The following is a 21,232-nucleotide window of genomic DNA, read 5'->3' on the forward strand; positions in this document are numbered from 1 at the left end:
ACTAGTTTACAGAGGGGGTATTTCATTTAGAACTTTAACATGATCTGTTCGTCCAGAACTTTAACATGACCTACTCGTCCAACGGGCACCAATAGGAATGCAACTCCAGAAGATGTAATACAAGAACAATCTGGCCTTCTGATCTCAATGTTTTAATAATTGTATTCCACAGAAATGTTTTGCCAGTATCTCCATTGCCTGAAACGAAATACACCCTTCAGCTTAGTTGTTAACAGCTTGTATTATTCCATTGTATATAGCTCATTGAGCGTTGTTCAGTTTAGCATGCAAAGACAAAGATACAGAGAGCAAAATATCCTTGGCATACCTCATCTTCTCAGCCAACAATTTACTAACACACTCTTTATTCATAGGCACACACCGAGGAGTTATATTAAAAGTAGCCAATTATTGATCATTCTTTGAAAATATGAAAGATATCTCGTCCAATAGCTGACTTTGAATATGTTGCTGAGGTATTTCATATGGTGCGTTGTCAAAAACTACAGAGCCTATATAATATATCCTTTGTCATGCTTGGCCACTATCTGTCAACATTAAAAGTATAAAACAATTGCTTGCCTTGTCATTGGGGTTGTGCATGATGAAATACTTTGTGTGATGAAGATGGAGCATAGCCAGACTATATAATTTTGTAAGGATAACTTTCTTTGGCTATATTATATATCCTCCGCGAGGGGGTGAGGGGCTCTATACATTTACCTAATATTAAAAGGAGTAGACTTTCATAGTTCTCCATATGTATCTTTTTTTTGAATTTTTAGGGGGGGGGGGGGGGGGGGGGGGAGCTCCCTGATACTTCTTGAGCTTGCGTTGGTTTTTTTCCTTAAAGAGGAAAGGGTGATGCAGCAAAGTAGGATCCGCGAGCAGCAGGTAGGGCGGTGCCCCTTGCCTGTGCAGCGGTGACCAAATCCATGGCCGGCATGGTGCTCTTCCCCTCGGTGGAGTCTGTGCTTGGAGACGGGTGGCAGCGGAAGCCGCGGATCTGGCGTCCCGTCCAGGTCCGCCCCGGCAAGGGTGTTTCCAACCGGTGGCGCGTGGAGGGACCGGCGAGGGGCGGCTGGAGGCTCCCTATCGGTGTGCCGACGGCGGCTTTCGTCTTCACGGCGAGGCTTCGTAAGGTTCCAATCAGCTGCGAGATGGGGGGGCCGCGACTTTCGGTAAAAATCACGCCAACTACGGTCACGGCGGACGATGGCGGCGTTTGTGACGTCGTTCCCTTCTCGAGGCATCGTTGTTGCAGGTCGTGGCACCCCACTCGTGATGCTCTGGGGGAAACCCTAGATCTGTGTCTACCGGATCGGACGATGATGGCACCTTCGATGTCATTGTCCCTCATGGGGGCATCATTTTGGAGCACGTGCTGGCTGGAGGGGACAAGAGGAGGATCGGTGTTACATCTACCGCAAGGCCGGCGGCGGATCCAGGCGGCATGGCGCTGCGGAGGTTCAGCGACGGGCGTGTGTGGATGGATACGTGCAGGATGGTGGCGTTGTCTGGCATCGTGGTGGCGTCGACGGCAGGCCAGGCAAGGTCGATGCGTCAGTTCCTGCTCTCAAGATGGACCGGTGAAAGATGGCGGCGGCAACCTCTGAGAGTGCGTCGGTCTGGTGTGTGACCCAGTCCTGGTATGTGGCTGGGCTGGGGCATCCGACTTTAGATGTTAGACTTAGGTGCGATGTCTATTTAATTTGGCTCGGACATTCGGCACCCCTTCATCAAAGGGGTAGGAGTAGCAACAAGTGTTGTCTAGATGGTGGCTTCAGTCTTACTGATGTATTACTTTGTATGGTCTTTGTGAATAATTAATAAAATGGCTGCATGCATCGTCCAAATACAAAGGCTGGGTATATCCTCCTTTTTTTAGAAAAAGGTAAGTATATAGATATAGATGTATTATTAACAACGAAAGCTATGCTCCTTGCCAAGATGTAAACTCAAAATGTTAACCCTTGGAAACGAGTAACAGTTAGACTAAGGCTGGTCATAGTGGGGAGTAACTTATACTAGTGTCATGCATATGACACTAGTCTAAGTTACTATCTTCATAGTGCAAAATAACATACTAGTAGTATCATAGATGACTTCATTTATTAGGTTGTAGACTCATCCTTTCCCGGGAAGCGCTATACTACAGTAACATATTATGTTACTCTAAACATCTCTCTCCTCATTAACTACATGCCACATAAACAAAAATTTCTTGAAATGCGCTATGTTATTATCTAAGTTACTCCCATTATGACTAGTCTAACATAAATATTTTAGGGGGACGAAAATAGTACTCCAGCTGTAAAGAAATGTAAGAGTATTTTTTTTTTCAAAATTGGCAGTAGGTTGCTCATCAGGCCCCAAAAGAAACTGGAAATATTTGGCAGGCCATCGAACAAGCCGTAGAAGAAGAGATGTCGTCCATTTGCCTGTTAGTGAATCAAGAAAGGGGGAAAAAGATGTCAATTTGGTAGATCCCCCAATTCCTCCGCCGGCCATCCCGATGGCGGCGCCACCGCCGGAGCCGCCGATCCTTCGAACCCACGACGAGCTCCTCGAGGAGATCTTCCTCCTTCTCCCCACTGCTGCTGACTTAGCCCGCGCCTCCCTGGCGCGCGCCTCCTTCCGCCGTCTCATCACAGGCCACGCCTTCCTCCGCCGCTACCGCACCCTCCACCCGCCCCCTCTCATCGGCGTGCTCGAAGTCGACGACAATGCCTTCTTCCCAGCCCAGCCTCCGCACCCCTCCGCCGCCGCCGCCCGCACTTTCGCCGGCTTCGACTTCTCCTGCTCCTCCTTCCTCCCCTCCACCGCCGGCCGTACCTGGAGCGCGATTGATCTCTTCGACGGACGCGTCCTCCTCGACGGCGCCCCAGAGGAGAGGACGTGCGACTTCGACCACCTCCAACTTTTGGTCAGGGAGCTCGCTGTGTGCGATCCCGTGTTCCGCCGCTACATCCTGCTGCCCGCCGTGCCCGGCGACCTGACGGCACTGGTCCCTGAACGGGAGGACCTCCTCGATTTGGACACTTTCCTTGCTCCCGGTGATGATGATGAGGACCCTTTATCATTCAGGGTCATGTGGTTGGTGCGATGCAGAAGGAATATGCTGCTCCTCGTCTTCTCCTCTGTGGATGGGCAATGGCATGCTCTTACATTTGACCAATGCAGGAGTGTTCCTGGGACATTTGACCCATATAAGGATGGGCTGATAAGTCGTCAATTCGTCGGCCGACGCTTCTGTTGGCATCCGCCTGTCCTCAACGACTTGCTTCTGCTTGACACACACTCCATGGAGTTCTCTGCTGTCAGCCTCCAACCTGAACTACTGCAGTGTCAGTGTGACGACTTTGTTGTTCTGGAGGCAGCACAAGGAATGCTTGGGATGCTCCTTGTAATCAATGACGGGCACAACCATGATGGCACATACCGGCTCGAGTATTTCGTTCTGAGAAATAACCAGTGGCGCTCAGAGAAGGTCATCCCGTTGCCGGCAAAGTATGATGTTCTTCTGTTTGGTGTAGCCGGGGGATACGCGCTCATACACGCACACTACACCCCATCTTTACAAGAGAATCCAGTTTATTTTTCAGTGGACATCAAGACATTGCAGGTAGACTTCTTCGGCGAAGGCTCCGATTGCTCCGATAGTGGTGAACTATATGCTGGTTTCCCACCATCATTGTGTGCACCAACTATATGAAGTGGTGGGTATGTTATCCGCTTACTTGCAAAATAATATGATTCAGGTATTTATATGTGATGATAATTTGCTTTTCCACTCTGCTTATTTCGTGCAAGCAATGCTCTTTGCAGATGCAGCAGTATACTGTTAAATATTGTTGTGGGTATTTAGGTGATAATCTATTGCCTGTGCAATTGGAAGCTCATTAAACTCGGAAAAGCTAATAATATCTAATTATTTCCAGTTTTTTTTTATATGTAACTTCTGTATGCGTAGAAATCATCAAATTACAAAGCCCCATATTTCTGCTCCAAACAGCAGTTCTGGCAGTTTATTTTTAAGTGATTACAATGCACTACAGATTACTCCATAAATCACTTGTATAGAACATAGATAGCAGGTCTAGTAGCTCCACATATGAATTTAGTAGAACTGTTGATTTTGGGTTGTTTGTCGATTCTCTGCTGCCGATGGGCTAAACATGAAGGATAAGGAAATTATTGTATTATTACTCCCAGCTGATATGGATAGGTAACTTTATGCTTATAGCCTTATAGACAGCAAGACATAAAAGATAAAACAGCAAAAAGGTTGTATACATGGATACACCACTAAGCTTTTACTTTTATTTCCCAGGTCAGAATGTATTTACTCAGTTTCTTATGTTGCTGTATCATCTCCTCTGCATCTGCTTTATCAAGCTCTCCAGCTCTTGCATCTTCCATGAGCACATGGCCTTGTTTCCTTCTTGAATAAATCGGTTAGCGTACTGCATTCTTATCGTATGAACTCTAGGGTTGCTTAATCATATGCACACATAGAACTTTCAGCTTGTGGCTTGGTGCCATGTGCTCATCAGGACGGTTGCAAAGTACATATTTTGAAGTCTTGTTCCCTGATTAGCATGTTCTTTCTTTTCATGTAATTCACTGTTACTGGGCAATGAGATAGCCACCCCCTTGCAAATACCCAGTGTCAACTTGATGCATCACATGCAGCAATTGATATATTTGATGCTTGTTATGTGGTACTTGGTAGGTTTGTATATATTCCTATTGGTGCCCTGTTCATATGGAAAGCTCATGCTGTTTCATCTATCCGCAGGCGCTGATGCCACGTGGCCTAGGAAGAAGAATTTGGTTCCTCTGAGCATGTTGTGGTCAGGAAGAGAAGGTGATGCGTGGATCGGATGTATTTGTTTGTTCAATGCCTTTGCCGTGTCGGAAGCTATGATGCCCAGTTGCAGCATTTGAACTTTTAGGTCCTGACCGTTCAAAACCTGAACATCTTGTTACTGCAATGTTAATGTCTAAAAGCACGGGTATGCCCTGCTTAGATAGAACCTGAGCTTGCTTGTATCCACTGAACTCCTGCAATGGCAAGGAGGTCTAGAATATTACTGGATGAAATGCTTTGTTTCGATGAATCACAAGTAAATATTACTACTAGTATGATGTGTCATTTTGGCACCATTTCACGTCTGGTTATTTTATCCGCGTTACTTTTGTCTAATTAATGGGAGGTAAATGAAATATCGAGTGTATTTTTGACCTGGGTAGAGATGGATGGATCTATTTTCTGTTGAGATATTTTTTGCAATCAGCCCCAAATCCCTTGATTTGGTCAGGAAACAAAGCTCTACTTTTTGAGCAAAGTTGTGCCCCAACACCTCCAGTGCATTTGGCACTGAGCCTTGAACTGTCGGTGGTGGTGCTTGGTTAGTAGGCTAGACTCTCTCTTGGTGACAATGCATGATCTTTTCAGTGGTACAAGTGGTGGCTACAGTAACTTGAATAAAAGTGGATCCGATTCCTGCTCCACAAATGGTGATATAGCTATAGCTGCATCTACCGGTGGTGAGCCTACGAGCTCGCGTGTTTTGTTGATTTGGCGTCTCAGGTCCAACGAGTTTTGGTCCTTAGTTTTTTCCTTTCTTCAGAGCTTGATACAACCTCCAATGTCATTTTCCGCCATTTGGGATGACTAGGGTGGCTGGGCCGCCTATGTAGATCGGACAGAGATCAGGTGACTTGCCCACAGCAAGTCACGCTGCTACATGCGGGCATCCATCAGCCGTCCAAACAATATCCAACGAACATCATCTATCGAAAGCAAAAGCCTCCCACACTCTATGAACAAGGCATCCAGCCCAGTACAACCGAAACAAAGTTCAGTGTTTCAGCCTGTTTTCAGTCATTAGAGAATACAAATAGAGTGCGGCGTTTCAGCTGCACCCGTGCTGACGAAAAAAATCAAAACAAATACTAGAAAATTTCAAAAAATTCCAAATTATTTTGGGTGGTAGATAATTTTATGCGTGAGGTTCGCTGCAAATTTCAACTCATTTGGACATTTGAGCAGCTCTCTGCAAAAAAGACAAAATCAGGGTCTGTAAAAAAGTTTACTATTCACGCACTGTTTTGACTCAATTTGTCTTTTTTGCCGAGAGTTTCTCAGATATCCAAATGAGTTGAAATTTGGAGCGGACCTCACGTGTCAAATTATCTACCACACAAAAAAAAAATTGGATTTTTTTGAATTTTTCTAGTATTTGTTTTGAATTTTTTTCTAACCGGGAGCAGATGAGCCTGGGCACCCATTTATATTTTCGATACAAATGAGTGCGGCGTTTCTGCTCCCGGGCTCAGCTGCACCCGCGCTGACAAAAAAGATCAAAACAAATACTAGAAAATTTTAAAAAATTCCAATTTTTTTTGGATGGTAGATAATTTGATGCGTGAGGTTCGCTGCAAATTTCAACTCATTTGGACATTTGAGCAGCTCTCTGCAAAAAAGACAAAATCGGGGTCTGTAAAAAAGTTTACTGTTCACGCACTGTTTTGACCTGATTTGTCTTTTTTGCCGAGAGTTTCTCAGATATCCAAATGAGTTGAAATTTGGAGCGGACCTCACGTGTCAAATTATCTACCACACAAAAAAAATTTGGATTTTTTTGAATTTTTCTAGTATTTGTTTTGAATTTTTTTTCTAACCGGGAGCAGATGAGCCTGGGCACCCATTTATATTTTCGATACAAATGAGTGCGGCGTTTTTGCTCCCGGGCTCAGCTGCACCCGTGCTGACAAAAAAGATCAAAACAAATACTAGAAAATTTTAAAAAATTCCAATTTTTTTGGATGGTAGATAATTTGATGCGTGAGGTTCGCTGCAAATTTCAACTCATTTGGACATTTGAGCAGCTCTCTGCAAAAAAGACAAAATCGGGGTCTGTAAAAAAGTTTACTGTTCACGCACTGTTTTGACCTGATTTGTCTTTTTTGCCGAGAGTTTCTCAGATATCCAAATGAGTTGAAATTTGGAGCGGACCTCACGTGTCAAATTATCTACCACACAAAAAAAATTTGGATTTTTTTGAATTTTTCTAGTATTTGTTTTGAATTTTTTTCTAACCGGGAGCAGATGAGCCTGGGCACCCATTTATATTTTCGATACAAATGAGTGCGGCGTTTCTGCTCCCGGGCTCAGCTGCACCCGTGCTGACAAAAAAGATCAAAACAAATACTAGAAAATTTTAAAAAATTCTAATTTTTTTGGATGGTAGATAATTTGATGCGTGAGGTTCGCTGTAAATTTCAACTCATTTGGACATTTGAGCAGCTCTCTGCAAAAAAGACAAAATCGGGGTCTGTAAAAAAGTTTACTGTTCACGCACTGTTTTGACCTGATTTGTCTTTTTTGCCGAGAGTTTCTCAGATATCCAAATGAGTTGAAATTTGGAGCGGACCTCACGTGTCAAATTATCTACCACACAAAAAAAATTTGGATTTTTTTGAATTTTTCTAGTATTTGTTTTGAATTTTTTTCTAACCGGGAGCATATGAGCCTGGGCACCCATTTATATTTTCGATACAAATGAGTGCGGCGTTTCTGCTCCCGGGCTCAGCTGCACCCGCGCTGACAAAAAAGATCAAAACAAATACTAGAAAATTTTAAAAAATTCCAATTTTTTTGGATGGTAGATAATTTGATGCGTGAGGTTCGCTGCAAATTTCAACTCATTTGGACATTTGAGCAGCTCTCTGCAAAAAAGACAAAATCGGGGTCTGTAAAAAAGTTTACTGTTCACGCACTGTTTTGACCTGATTTGTCTTTTTTGCCGAGAGTTTCTCAGATATCCAAATGAGTTGAAATTTGGAGCGGACCTCACGTGTCAAATTATCTACCACACAAAAAAAAAATTGGATTTTTTTGAATTTTTCTAGTATTTGTTTTGAATTTTTTTCTAACCGGGAGCAGATGAGCCTGGGCACCCATTTATATTTTTGATACAAATGAGTGCGGCGTTTCTGCTCCTGGGCTCAGCTGCACCCGCGCTGACAAAAAAGATCAAAACAAATAATAGAAAAATTTAAAAAATTCTAATTTTTTTTGGATGGTAGATAATTTGATGCGTGAGGTTCGCTGCAAATTTCAACTCATTTGGACATTTGAGCAGCTCTCTGCAAAAAAGACAAAATCGGGGTCTGTAAAAAAGTTTACTGTTCACGCACTGTTTTGACCTGATTTGTCTTTTTTGCCGAGAGTTCCTCAGATATCCACATGAGTTGAAATTTGGAGCGGACCTCACGTGTCAAATTATCTACCACAAATTTTTTTTTGGATTTTTTTGAATTTTTCTAGTATTTGTTTTGAATTTTTTTTCTAACCGGGAGCAGATGAGCCTGGGCACGATTTATATTTTCGATACAAATGAGTGCGGCGTTTCTGCTCCCGGGCTCAGCTGCACCCGCGCTGACGAAAAAGATCAAAACAAATACTAGAAAATTTCAAAAAATTCCAAAGTTTTTTTGGGTGATAGATAATTTGATGCGTGAGGTTCGCTGTAAATTTCAACTCATTTGGACATTTGAGCAGCTCTCTGCAAAAAAGACAAAATCGGTGTCTGTAAAAAAGTTTACTGTTCACGCACTGTTTTGACCCGATTTGTCTTTTTTGCCGAGAGTTCCTCAGATATCCAAATGAGTTGAAATTTGAAGTGGACCTCACGTATCAAATTTGGAGCATTTTTTTCAGTCAGTTAACAATACGAACAGCAGCATTGTATACATACTGAATGCAAGTGATAAACAACACTTTTTCACTTAACAAACGACAACAGTTAACAAACAGTAGCAGTTTTACTACTGATATAAGTAGTAGTTTTTCTGATAGTTAACAAACAGCAACAACTTTTCAGTAACATCTTTCATTCATCCTCCGATTGCATAAACATGAGCAGAGATAAGTTACAGTTTATGCAAAGAATGAATCAAAAAGTTGCAGAGAAGCAGCTCTTGTGTTAAACACTTTTCTTCAGATTTCTTAAGAGACAACAAGCCACTTATCATTGAAATTCAGAAGCTCTTGTGGCCTAATTGTACAAGTGAAATGGCCAAATTTCTACACTTGACAAGAGCTGCTTCAAATGGCCACAACTTGATAAGATTGTACAATTACAGACTCCAGGAAGTTCTTAATTGTGTTGCGGGGCTAATCATTGAACTACAGAAAAAAAAAGTGATTAATAATCTTGGTTTCTTAACCGAGAGAAACTTGGTTCTAGCTGCAAACCTTTGCATTTGGAGCCCAAAAACTTACTGCCTCGTGTGGTTGTGGTTCCTTTGGGGGAAGCATGATGCAAATAAAATAATTTCAGACCATACACAACAGAAAACACCAAATCAATCAATTAATCAATGTACAACAAAACACATGTCACTATCATAGACAACACAACAAAAGTAAAAAGGATAACAACAAACATTGTTGTCCAAATTATGAAAACCAGATAAATCATGTGTGCCCTTGAAAAATTCAAGTTTTATAAAACATCAATCTCCAATCCTCCAACGATCTTATGCAGCTTTTGACGTCTTGGCATGCACGCCACAGAGGCAATTTTCTTCCCCGATGTCCTTTGCAACACACGACATGCTAAACCCTCCGCCTTCATGCCATATCCTTCTTATGATAGCAAGCTCTTCGGCAAAGACGTCGAGCTTCTCCACACTCACACTTGGCATTACTACGACGTGTGTAATGCTCCCCTCACAGGCGAGCTGCCATTTGTGGACGAGTGCCTCATTCCGCGGCCTCTCGAACACCATCGTGTTGCTTAGATTGGTTAGGGATGCACTCACCCCCTTCTCCCTAAGACGGCTCACAAGGCGATGAGCATTTGTCATGCACTTCTCGACTTATTTGCGGATGCCTCTGTAACCCTTCTTGTTCAGGTTGTACCACAAAAACAAGGGTGCATGCCCGTTGCGGCTCCCCATGATTGTTGCGTCTCTAGATGATATGTACTCAATGTCAGTGGAGAGCACATTTACATACTCGAGCCTAGTTATTACCACACCACACTGAACATCCCATGAACTTGTGGCCCGATATGCTCACGCTTCCGATAGGTTGTGCCTAGAGGAAAATAAATAAAAGTAAGTTAGTTAGGTCATTTTCCAGATTTATCCAAAAATTAAACTTTATTACATATCCCATACTGCATAAAAGTCAACACGACCCACTTGTTTGATAAATGGCATCATAAGGCCAGCCAGAGCTCCATCGCAATGGATGTAGAATCGATCTCGGAACCCACATTTTTCAAGTGTTCTTATGATCCTGTCAAGATCATCGATGGCTCCCTTCACGGTCGTCCCTGCAAGAAACAAAAGTGTGTCAACGTGAACCATGAAGAGAGACACTTAAGCAAAGCCATTGTTAACCATTTGAATGAAAATGTAGAAGCAAGATGGTAACCTATATTGACATTGACAATCGCAGGCCTCCCGCTGTTCTTCAGCAGCTTGGACTTAAAATCTGTCCAGTTCATCTCTCCGGAAACAAAAGTATCAATCGTGACGCACTCGACTCCGTACATCCTAGCCGCCTTGAAGATGGAGTAGTGCGACTCGCGAGACGCGTATATAATCCCTGTTAGATGTGTATAGTCTCTTTCTGGTTTATCCCCATTATATAAGGGGTTTCCTGCACTTTACCACACATGTATATGTATTGGCCTTTGGCCCTCAGTAAAGTTAGTTGCCCATTCTTAACATGGTATCAGATGCTTAGGTTCCTCTCCCGCTCCCGCACGCTCGCAGCTCCGTGCCTAGCTCCCCCGTCGCCGGCCTCCCTCTACCTCGTCGCCGACGCCGGCCACCTCCTCCCTCGCCCCCGGCTCTCTCCTTCCCCGCCGCCACGCCGTCTCGCCCCGGCCTGCGCTGCCCCGAGCTCGGCCGCGGCCTGCCGTCGCTGTACCGCGCCGCCCCGAGCGCGGCCGCGGCCTGCCGTTGCCGCCTCGCGCCGCCCCGTGCTCGGCCGCGGCCGGCAGCCACCTCCCTGCGCCCGGCCGCGACCTCCCCGCGCCCTGCCGCCCCTGGCCGCCTCCTACTGCAGCCGGTGCTGCCCAGGGCCGACCACTCCCACGCTCGCCCTTCCCCCTGCTTCCTCCATCGGGGCTGGATTGAGCCAGCGCGAGCCCGATCCTGATCTGGATCGGGGTCCCCTGCAGCAGTCTACTGTAGCAGTTGACCACAAAAAAAAGGAGCTCCTCATGTCTTCTTCGGGCTATGTCGCCGTTCCTCGGTGCTCGGTGATCTTCGATGGCACCAACTATGCCGAGTTTGCGGGGTTTATGCGTATCCACATGCGCGGTCTCCTTCTGTGGGGTGTTCTCTCTGGCGAGGTCCCCTGTCCGCCTTGCCCTGTTGCTCCAGTGGCTCCTACCCCGCCAGCACCGCCGGTTCTTGCTGCTGATGCTTCTCAGGCTGATCGCGATGCCGCCAAGGCTCTCGATGATACTGCAGTTGATGCCTATGATCAGCAGATGTCAGCCTATTCGGATGCCCTTTCTGCCTATCGTGATGATCTGTCTGCTTACACTCAGTGGTGCAATGATGATGCTCGTGCTGCTGCTGTTCTTACTGCGAGTGTCCTTCCTCAGTTTGCCTCGGAGTTCATGGGACTTGGCACAGTTGCAGCGATGTGGTCTTATCTCTGTCAGCGCTATCAGCCCTCTAGTGATGCTCTCTACCTATCTGTGGTGCGTCAGGAGCATGCACTCCACCAAGGTGATTCCTCTGTTGATGAGTTCTATTCACAGTGCTCTGCCATCTGGCGTCAGCTTGACTCTCTTCGGACCGTTGTTTGTGGAACTTGCCGTTGCTGTCAGACTACACGGTCCGATTTGGAGTTTCAGCGGGTTCACGAGTTCTTATCTCGTCTTCGCTCTGAGTTCGAGCCTCGCCGTGCTCACCTGCTCGCTCGTGGTCGTGTTCCTATCTCGGAGGTACTTGCTGAGCTTCGTGCTGAAGAGACCCGCCTACGCTCTGCTGGGTTACTTGTGGTTCCATCAGTGTTGGCCACTCGAGCTCCTCTGCCACCTACTCGCCTCACTGCTCCACCGCTCCTGCCTACTCCTTCAGGGGGGTGGGTCGTCCTTCTTATGCTGAGAGGGGCCGGTCGCGCCGTGACACCTTTTGTGGCTACTGCTCTCGGCCAGGTCACCCAGAGTCTGATTGCCGTGAGAAGAAGCGAGACCAGAGGCGCTCCTCTTCCAGTGGGACTCCTGGATCCTCCTCGACCCCGTCACTCACTGACCAGGACATTATGAGGCTCAAGCGTCTCTTAGCTTCCTCAGGCTCTTCGTCGACCGGTTCCGCTGCTGCTGTGACTGCAGCCACTGCTCCCCCACCGCAGGCATCTACACACTCAGGTACATCTTCGTGGGTTCTGGATTCTGGCGCCTCTTTTCATATGTCTTCTAATTCTTCTGTGCTGTCTTCTCTCCGACCTCTTGATTCGCCTGTTAATGTTCTTACCGCTGATGGCACACCTCTTCCTGTTGCTAGCCGTGGTCTTCTTTCCACTCCATCTTTTCTGTTCCTAGTGTTTCACATGTTCCTCGCCTCACCATGAATCTTTTTTCCGCTGCCCAACTTACTGATTCTGGTTGTCGTGTCATTCTTGATACGGACTCTTGCTCCATTCAGGATCGTCGCACCAAGGCTTTGATTGGTGCTGGCCCCCGGCGCCGTGAGTCAGAGGGCCTTTGGGAGGTTGACTGGCTTTGTGTTCCTTCCGCTGCCACCACTTCAGCCAGCTCCCATGCTCTTGCTGCCTCTTCGTCTGCGTCCTTCCAGCAGTGGCATCATCGCCTTGGTCACCTATGTGGCTCTCGCTTGTCTTCTTTAGTTCGTCACACTACTAGGAAAAGGCCTACTAGTGGCGCACCAGTTTTTCCTACTAATGGCGCACTACTGGTGCGCCACTAGTACCACGCCACTAGTATTTTTTACTAATGGCGCACCACTGGTGCGCCATTAGTATAGGCCACGGTGCGCCATTACTATCTGACTTAGTAATGGCGCACCACATAGAAGTGCGCCATTAGTAACAATTTTTTCAAATATTTTTTTCAAAAAAATTTCAAATTTTTTTCTTAATATCGGGTCACTATGGCTTAATCTCAAGTCAAATCGCACTAAGTGGTCAAACTTCCCGAAAGGTCACCCATCCTCACACTACTCCAGCCCGAGCACGCTTAACTTTACAGTTCTATCCAACCCCAACACCACCTCACTTAACAGCCACTTGTTGATATATTTATCATATCAATCCTATTAAACCTTGTTGATGTCTAGGACTTTGTTCATATTCATGAGTATGATGAAATTTTGAAAAATATTTCAAACTTCCCTGTCATATTACGAATCATTTTTTGAAAAAAAAAATCAAAACCAATATTTTTTTTCTGTTACTAGTGGCGCACCTAGCAAACGGTGCGCCACTAGTAAGTTTGAAATTTTTTGAATTTTTTTGCCTCTAGATCTTGAAAGCCCCGTATCTTTTTTGCTGTTAGGTTTTTGAGGATTTTGAAAATGTTTAACGGGGTTCCCCCAGTTAAATTCTTATGTAACTTTTCGAGTAGATGATTCTTCATATATAAAACTTTTTAATCCGAGTTCGTATGCAAAAGTTATGCCCATTTTACAAATTCCAGAGAGATTTTGCAAATAAAGTCGAAATTCATATTTGTAAATTTTTCCAACAACTAGACCACATATCACATGGGAAACTTATTTTATTTTATTTGTTTGACATTTCCATCATTTTTTTTTATTTTTTTAAAAACTGAAAAGGCGGTCCACGCGGGGGGGGGGGGGTGCATTCGGTGGAATGGGCCAAGTTACTAATGGCGCACCGTGGGGGTGGTGCGCCATGCGCCATTAGTAGTTTTTCAAAAAAAAAATTGAAACAAAATTTGTAACAAAATTACTAATGGCGCACCGTGTGAGTGGTGCGCCATTACTAGTTCAACTAGTAATGGCGCACCGTGGGAGTGGTGCGCCATTACCATCCCACGGTGCGCCATTAGTAGTTTAGAAAATAAAAATAAAAAAATTTGAATTTTTTTTTGAAACATAATTACTAATGGCGGAGTGGTGCGCCATTACTAGTTGAACTAGTAATGGTGAACCATCCCACGGTGCGCCATTAGTAGTTTTGAAAAAATTAAATTTTTTTTTACTAATGGCGCACCGTGGATGTGGTGCGCCATTAGTATTTACACACTAATGGCGCACCAACACATGGTGCGCCATTAGTATTTAATAATGGCGCACCACATGTACAGTGCACCATTAGTGTCTATATTGGTTATAGCTGTTTTTGTAGTAGTCAGGGCCTCTTAGGGTCTGTATCTGGAGATGTTTCTTTACCTTGTACTGGCTGCAGACTTGGCAAACAGACCCAGTTACCTTATTCTACCAGTGAGTCGTTATCTCAGCGTCCTTTTGACTTAGTTCATTCTGATGTATGGGGTCCTGCTCCCTTTGATTCGAAAGGTGGTCACCGCTACTATATCTTGTTTATTGATGATTTCTCTCGCTACACTTAGCTCTACTTTTGAAATCTCGTAGCGAGGTTCTCTCTATATACGAACGTTTTGCTGCCATGGTTCACACCCAGTTTTCCACGCCCATTCGTACTTTTCGTGCTGACTCCGCTGGTGAGTTTATCTCCCAGCTGTTGCGTGGTTTTCTTGCGGAACAGGGTACTCTTGCCCAGTTCTCATGTCCTGGTGCACATGCTCAGAATGGCGTTGCCGAACGTAAGCATCGTCATCTACTTGAGACGGCTCATGCTCTGATGATTGCCGCCTCTCTCCCACCCCATTTTTGGGCTGAGGCTGTTTCTGCTTCCACCTATCTCATCAACATACAACCATCGACTGCTCTGCAGGGTGGTATTCCTATGGAGTGTCTCACTGGTCGCTCTCTTGACTACTCAGCTCTTCGTATGTTTGGATGTGTGTGCTATGTCCTTCTTGCCCCGCGAGAACGCACCAAACTGACTGCTCAGTCGGTTGAGTGTGTTTTTCTTGGCTACAGCGATGAGCACAAGGGCTATCGCTGCTGGGATCCTGTTGGTCGTCGTCTGCGCATCTCGGGTGATGTGACCTTTGACGAGTCTCGCTCTTACTACCCACGTCCTTCTACCTCGAGCTTCTCTGTGGACGATCTTTCTTCTCTTCTTCTCCCTGATACACCCTGCTATGTGCCTCCTCATGTTTTTCCTCCTCTGCCTGCACCTCTTCTTCCTTCCCCTTCACCACCGACACCATCTTCCCCATCCTCCTCCTCCAACTCTCCACCATCATCTCCAGTCCGTCGTCCTCTCTCACCATTTCCTCTTCACTATACTCGTCGCCCTCGTTCTGAGGATGTTTCCCCTGATGCGCCTTCCACCTCTGGTTCACCTCCTTTCACGCCTCCCCCGGTTCATAACCTCCGTGCTCGGCCTCGCCCCCCGCCTGATCGCTACTCTCCTGATCGGTACGGTCTCTCTGTTATTGCTGAGTCCACTTCCTATCGGACTGCCATGACTCAGCCTGAATGGCAGCTTGCGATGGCCGAAGAGCTTGCTGCCCTTGAGCGCTCTGGCACATGGGATCTGGTTTCCCTCCCTTCCGGTGTCCGTCCCATCACCTGCAAGTGGGTCTACAAGATTAAGACTCGCTCTGATGGTTCTCTTGAGCTCTACAAAGCGCGCCTTGTGGCACGTGGTTTTCAGCAGGAGCAGGGACGCAATTATGATGAGACATTCGCTCCTGTGGCCCATATGACCACTATTCGCACTCTTCTTGTTGTTGCTTCTGTTCGTCATTGGTCTATCTCTCAACTTGATGTTCAAAACGCTTTTCTTAATGGAGAGTTGCGTGAGGAGGTTTACATGCAGCCACCACTGGGGTACTATGCTCCTGACGGTATGGTCTGTCGACTTCGCCGCTCCCTCTATGGTCTTAAACAGGCCCCTCGCGCCTGGTTTGAGCGCTTTGCCTCTGTGGTGCCTGCCGCTGGTTTCTTGCCCAGTGATCATGATCCCATGTTGTTTGTTCACACATCTCCTCGTGGTCGGACTCTTCTCCTTCTTTATGTTGATGACATGATCATCACTGGTGATGACTCTGACTACATTGCCTTTGTTAAGGCCCTCCTTCACTACCAGTTCCTCATGACTGATATGGGTCCTCTTCGCTATTTTCTTGGGATTGAGATCTCCTCGACCTCTGATGGTTTCTACATCTCTCAAGAGAAATATATTCAGGATCTTCTCGCTCGAACTGCTCTCAGTGATGACCGCACCGCTGTGACTCCTATGGAGCTCAATGTTCAGCTTCGTGCCTCTGATGGTGACCCTCTTCCTAATCCCACTCGCTATCGTCACCTCGTTGGTAGCCTTGTCTATCTTGCTGTTACGCGTCCTGACATCTCCTATCCTGTTCACATCCTGAGTCAGTTTGTTTCAGCCCCCACCTCTGTCCACTATAGTCACCTCCTCCGTGTTCTACGATATCTTCGTGGCACGATCTCTCAGCGCCTTTTCTTTCCCCGCTCCAGTTCTCTTGAGCTCCAGGCTTACTCTGATGCTACCTGGGCTAGTGATCCCTCTGATCGACGCTCGCTGTCTGCTTATTGTGTCTTTCTTGGTGGCTCTCTTATTGCTTGGAAGACAAAGAAACAGACTGCAGTTTCTCCCTCGAGTACAGAGGCTGAGTTGCGAGCCATGGCTATGCTGACGGCTGAGGTGATCTGGTTACGGTGGTTACTTGAGGATTTTGGTGTGTCTGCTGCTACCTCGACTCCCTTACTGTCAGACAGTACTGGTGCTATCAGTATTGCGCGTGACCCGGTGAAGCATGAGCTCACTAAGCAAATCAGTGTGGATGCCCACTTCGTGCGTGCTGTTGTGCAGGATCAGACTCTTGCTCTTCACTATGTGCCCTCTGAGTTACAGTTGGCTGACTTCTTCACGAAGGCACAGACTCGGGCGCAACATGCCTTTTTCCTCTCCAAACTCAGTGTTGTTGATCCATCATGAGTTTGAGGGAGGGTGTTAGATGTGTATAGTCTCTTTCTGGTTTATCCCCATTGTATAAGGGGTTTCCTGCACTTTATCACACATGTATATGTATTGGCCTTTGGCCCTCAGTAAAGTTAGTTGCCCATTCCTAACAATCACATCACGAAAAAGCTCCCTCCTGCGAATGTTAGTTTCATGTTTAAAATCGAGGTAAATAACTACATATGTACAGATTCTTGCGGAAATGAATCCAAAATAAACATGAAATTCATGCGTTGCAAATTAACAAGCCGCTGCACAGAAATAGATATACTGACCCAACTAGTAGGCCGTGTAGGTTCCCTTCAGTGCCGCAGGTGGTGACGTATCCCCAGTACTCGTCCTGCTGGAGGTCCCAGAGGCGGCGAACTAGTCGAGCACGGCCACCTCGAACTGCCTCGAGTGCACGCCGTAGTTGCTTTCGATGAAAGGGTCACCCACGTTGTTGATGAAGAAGCTCTGGAATTGGTTGAGGGCACCAAAGTCGAAGTCCAGGTTAAACGGGTACCCTGCCATTGCCAAATCACTAGCACATTAGAAAATTGTACTCATTTTGAAGTTGCGACTACCAAAGTGGAAGGTAGGGGTAGATGATAAAATGGAACGTATGTAATATAATAGTATGAATATGGTGTGGTGCTGCAAACGTGAAACACGTGTGGACTAAGGTGTACCCAGGTGGTGGTCGGTCCTCTCCTCGAGGTGGTGGGCGAAGCCGGCGAGGAGCGCCGCCATGTTCGACCACCGCGAAGCGCTCCACCAGCAGCCGCTCCTGCTTGCCCGTTTCTCCCACCACCTTGAGGCGATCATCAGTAACCGTTGACGGGCCAACACCGACGACAATGATACCAAGGTTGTGCTGGTGGCCGTGGTGATCCTCCGCCGGCGTCACCTCTACCAGTACCATCTCTCCTCCTACGAAGACATCACTCTTCTCTGCCATCTTCAGATCACCGCCTTAAAATTATCAGAGAGAGAGGTGGGTGGGAGAAGGATCGTAGAGGGCGTGGTATTTATAGGTGAAGAAGAAGAGAGAGATACCCTGATGGGAAACGTACATCAATTCAGAAACTATATATGAGGGCAAGCAGGGGGCGTGTACGAATAGATAAAAGATTTGATTCCTTAGGATATGCCACTTATATTTTCATGGGCCAAAGACCACTATATATAAATATACAGCTGAGGGAAATATGTAGAAAAACACTTACACACCCCACAAGTAAAAAAGAAAAGCTCTTGTACAATTGGCAAAAATGCACGGCTATACATATATGTCTAACACCCCTACTCAAACTTATGGTGGAAGAAAAGCTCTTGTACAATTGGCAAAAGTGCACGGCTATACATATATGTCTAACACCCCTACTCAAACTTATGGTGGACCAATAACATAGAGTTTTTTTTTTACCTAACAAACACTCAGTTTGAAGAGATAAAAGTCATGTCGTGTTCTAGTTTGGTCCGTTCATGAATAAATAACTAGAAATACACATACTAAAGACCTACCGTCCGATCCAGCACACTGAAGGGCACAAAGAAAGCATCCAGATATGTCTGGTGAAATCATGCTTGATAAAGTTGCGTCAATGCTGATAGTACATGTACTGTCAGAGATGGCATGAGTTGGTGTAGTGAAGAAGGTTGGGAAATCCACACATAGTTTCACATAAGTTGCATTGTCATAGGAGCTCACTACAACAGTTTCTTTAACTTATACGAGTAAAAAATTAATGCTCCCTCCTCTACGGAAGAATAGAGGGATATATCTTCTCTTGAGTGACAGAACCCAATGGCTTGAAGTTTATTACCGAGACAAGAATACCACACCCTTGGGGCTTGCTTGGGACCATAAAGACACGAGATGCCTCATATGGTTTACTTTTGTCTTGATATACAGGTGGCTGCCTCATATACGTCTCCTCTTCCAGGCCATCATGAAGAAACACGTTGTACATGACGAACTATCATATAATCTATTTCTGAGATGGAAATAGATAAAGCTAGTCAAATTGTCGCCGACTTGATCACTGGACTAAGTGCATCCTCATAACTCATACTCTAGTGTCAAAAACGCTCTTATATTATGGAATGGAGGGAGTAACATGTTATTGCTTGAACCCCTTGGCCACTGGTTGAGAATCAAAGTGATCAGTGGATTCATCCAATGTGCACACAAAAAACCATCAGGTGCCATAGGAGTACTTTTGCAAGGAAGCTTCGAGTGCTTTTGTCTACTCGACTTGTTCGCTTCATTACGCACACCCATGGGGGGCTTGACTTCGGGACAATTATACAACCATATCACTGTACTATGTATACTGCATACAAGCCGTACTGGCTAAGCTGTATACAAGCCAGAGCTTCGTGACCTAGCTAGGTAGTATATGCACATGGGTTCCTAAAAATAGACCATTGCATGTTACTCCCTCCGTCCCATAATATAAGAGCGTTTTTTACACTACACTAGTGTAAAAAACACTCTTATATTACGGGACGGAGGGAGTACTTGGCAAGGAGTCACGATTTCTACTCTCGCACATGGTCCGGAATCCCACCTGTACACGGAGAGGACACCTACTCAAAGGTGAGAAGACTACTGCCACACCGTGGGTTTATAAAAGAGAATATAGCTCCTCATGAGGGACAAGCAATATGAGAAGATAGAAGCTCTAGCGATCAAGAGCACATCGCCTAGACTGTCTACCATAGGTGTCGAGTTGCCAACCAACTCGCCCGTTCCGCAATGCTATTTCACTCGTACTATCCCATGAGATATACTCCAAAAGCATATCATGCTTATAAATCTATTAGTTCATTTTTTGAGAAAAAAATATTAGTTCATTTGATTGAACTAATAAAGGCTGGATGGTATCGGCCACCTATTTGCATCATGTAGCTAGGCTGTACGGGCACCTCACCTATTTGCACCGCGTAGCTAGGCCGTACGTATGTGAGTTAGACCACATGACAGGATGGACCGAATGTGATCATTGATCCAGCGAACACACTCTGATCGACAAGTTGACTGCTAGGCAAGCTCTGATATATCGGTAATCTTTCTGATGTGTCTAGTTACACATACAAATTCGATATCTTGATATTTTATTCCAATTATTGCTATATAAAACATGTAAGATCAACATATCTTGATATTTTCCAATTATTGATATCTTGATGAGAGTTCTAAAGTAGACATAATTAATCATTATTCATGTCTCAGATCTCCTTTAACTAATTGTGGTTTGAGAATGTTTCTTTGTTTCTGTTCTATACGTATGCTGCAAAAGGAAACCATTGTGCATTTGAACCCTCAACAATTATATGAGGCAATGCGGGAAGAATCTGAGAAGAAAAGTATACAATCAAAGCAAACAAGCACGATTCACAAGGGATCCTTCTTCTGATTAAGTATACTCTAGTACTGCATTAGTACGTAGTCTTACCACATTAATTTAAGCAGTATCTGAAGAAGAAGAAGCCTAATTAAGACAGCAACGGCATGTCCTAATATGACTCGATATGTCGAGATCAGTGAATGATTTGTCCAGAATCAGACTTTGAAACTTCAATATTAGTTATTTGTACAGCCATATGTAGTAGGCTGTACTACTTTTCGAAAATGTGTATAGTGAGATGATCGTACCGATCACGCGAAATCCAGAAATCTGGGGCAGAGATAATATTAACTTACTTAGATCGAGACATCATTAACTTGGCAGGAAGAAAGGATTTTCATCGGAGAAGAAAAATATACTTTCATTTCATTTATATATATAATAGACGTGTCAACATCGGTTAGATATCGCGTCGTGGGGATAGAGAGGCAGACAAATATCCTAGCTGTTGGACAAGCATATGACAAGGTTCTTACACTTCCTCATGCCACGGCTCAGCACGATGTAGGAGGAAACCACAGATCAACGTTTACGTGTAGTTTGAGTTATTTCTATGTTGGCTTTATGTGTGTTTAGTGGGACGTTCCGAAAGTTAAGATGGTACCATATGAATAAAAATCTCACAAATATGTCTGGTGGATGTTTGAAAGACTTGACTTTGAACTTCCATGAGTTATTTGTATGGCGACATATAGTAGGCCGTACTACTTTCAAAACCGTGTATAGCGAGATG

General features: G+C 45.3%; 1 protein-coding gene and 1 pseudogene across 3 annotated transcripts; one reads left to right on the plus strand and one right to left on the minus strand.

The window, feature by feature from the left end:
* Positions 1–2,391: 2,391 nt before the first annotated feature.
* On the plus strand, positions 2,392–5,169 carry LOC109736118 (uncharacterized). 3 transcript variants are annotated; one of them, XM_040386012.3, is made up of 2 exons: positions 2,392–3,761; positions 4,802–5,169. In XM_040386012.3, exon 1 carries the CDS (start codon positions 2,516–2,518, stop codon positions 3,713–3,715), a length of 1,200 nt encoding a protein of 399 aa, XP_040241946.1. In that variant the 5' UTR covers positions 2,392–2,515; the 3' UTR covers positions 3,716–3,761; positions 4,802–5,169. The 3 variants fall into 3 exon arrangements, with proteins under 3 accessions (XP_040241946.1, XP_073367433.1, XP_073367434.1); XM_073511332.1 differs by having other exon boundaries at positions 2,392–3,723; XM_073511333.1 differs by having other exon boundaries at positions 2,392–3,719.
* Positions 5,170–9,552: 4,383 nt separating this feature from the next.
* LOC109736113 (serine decarboxylase 1-like) lies at positions 9,553–18,255 on the minus strand (annotated as a pseudogene).
* Between the last annotated feature and the right edge of the window lie 2,977 nt (positions 18,256–21,232).

This window comes from Aegilops tauschii, chromosome 3 (assembly GCF_002575655.3).
Source record: "Aegilops tauschii subsp. strangulata cultivar AL8/78 chromosome 3, Aet v6.0, whole genome shotgun sequence".
In the NCBI taxonomy this organism is placed as follows: Eukaryota; Viridiplantae; Streptophyta; class Magnoliopsida; order Poales; family Poaceae; genus Aegilops; species Aegilops tauschii.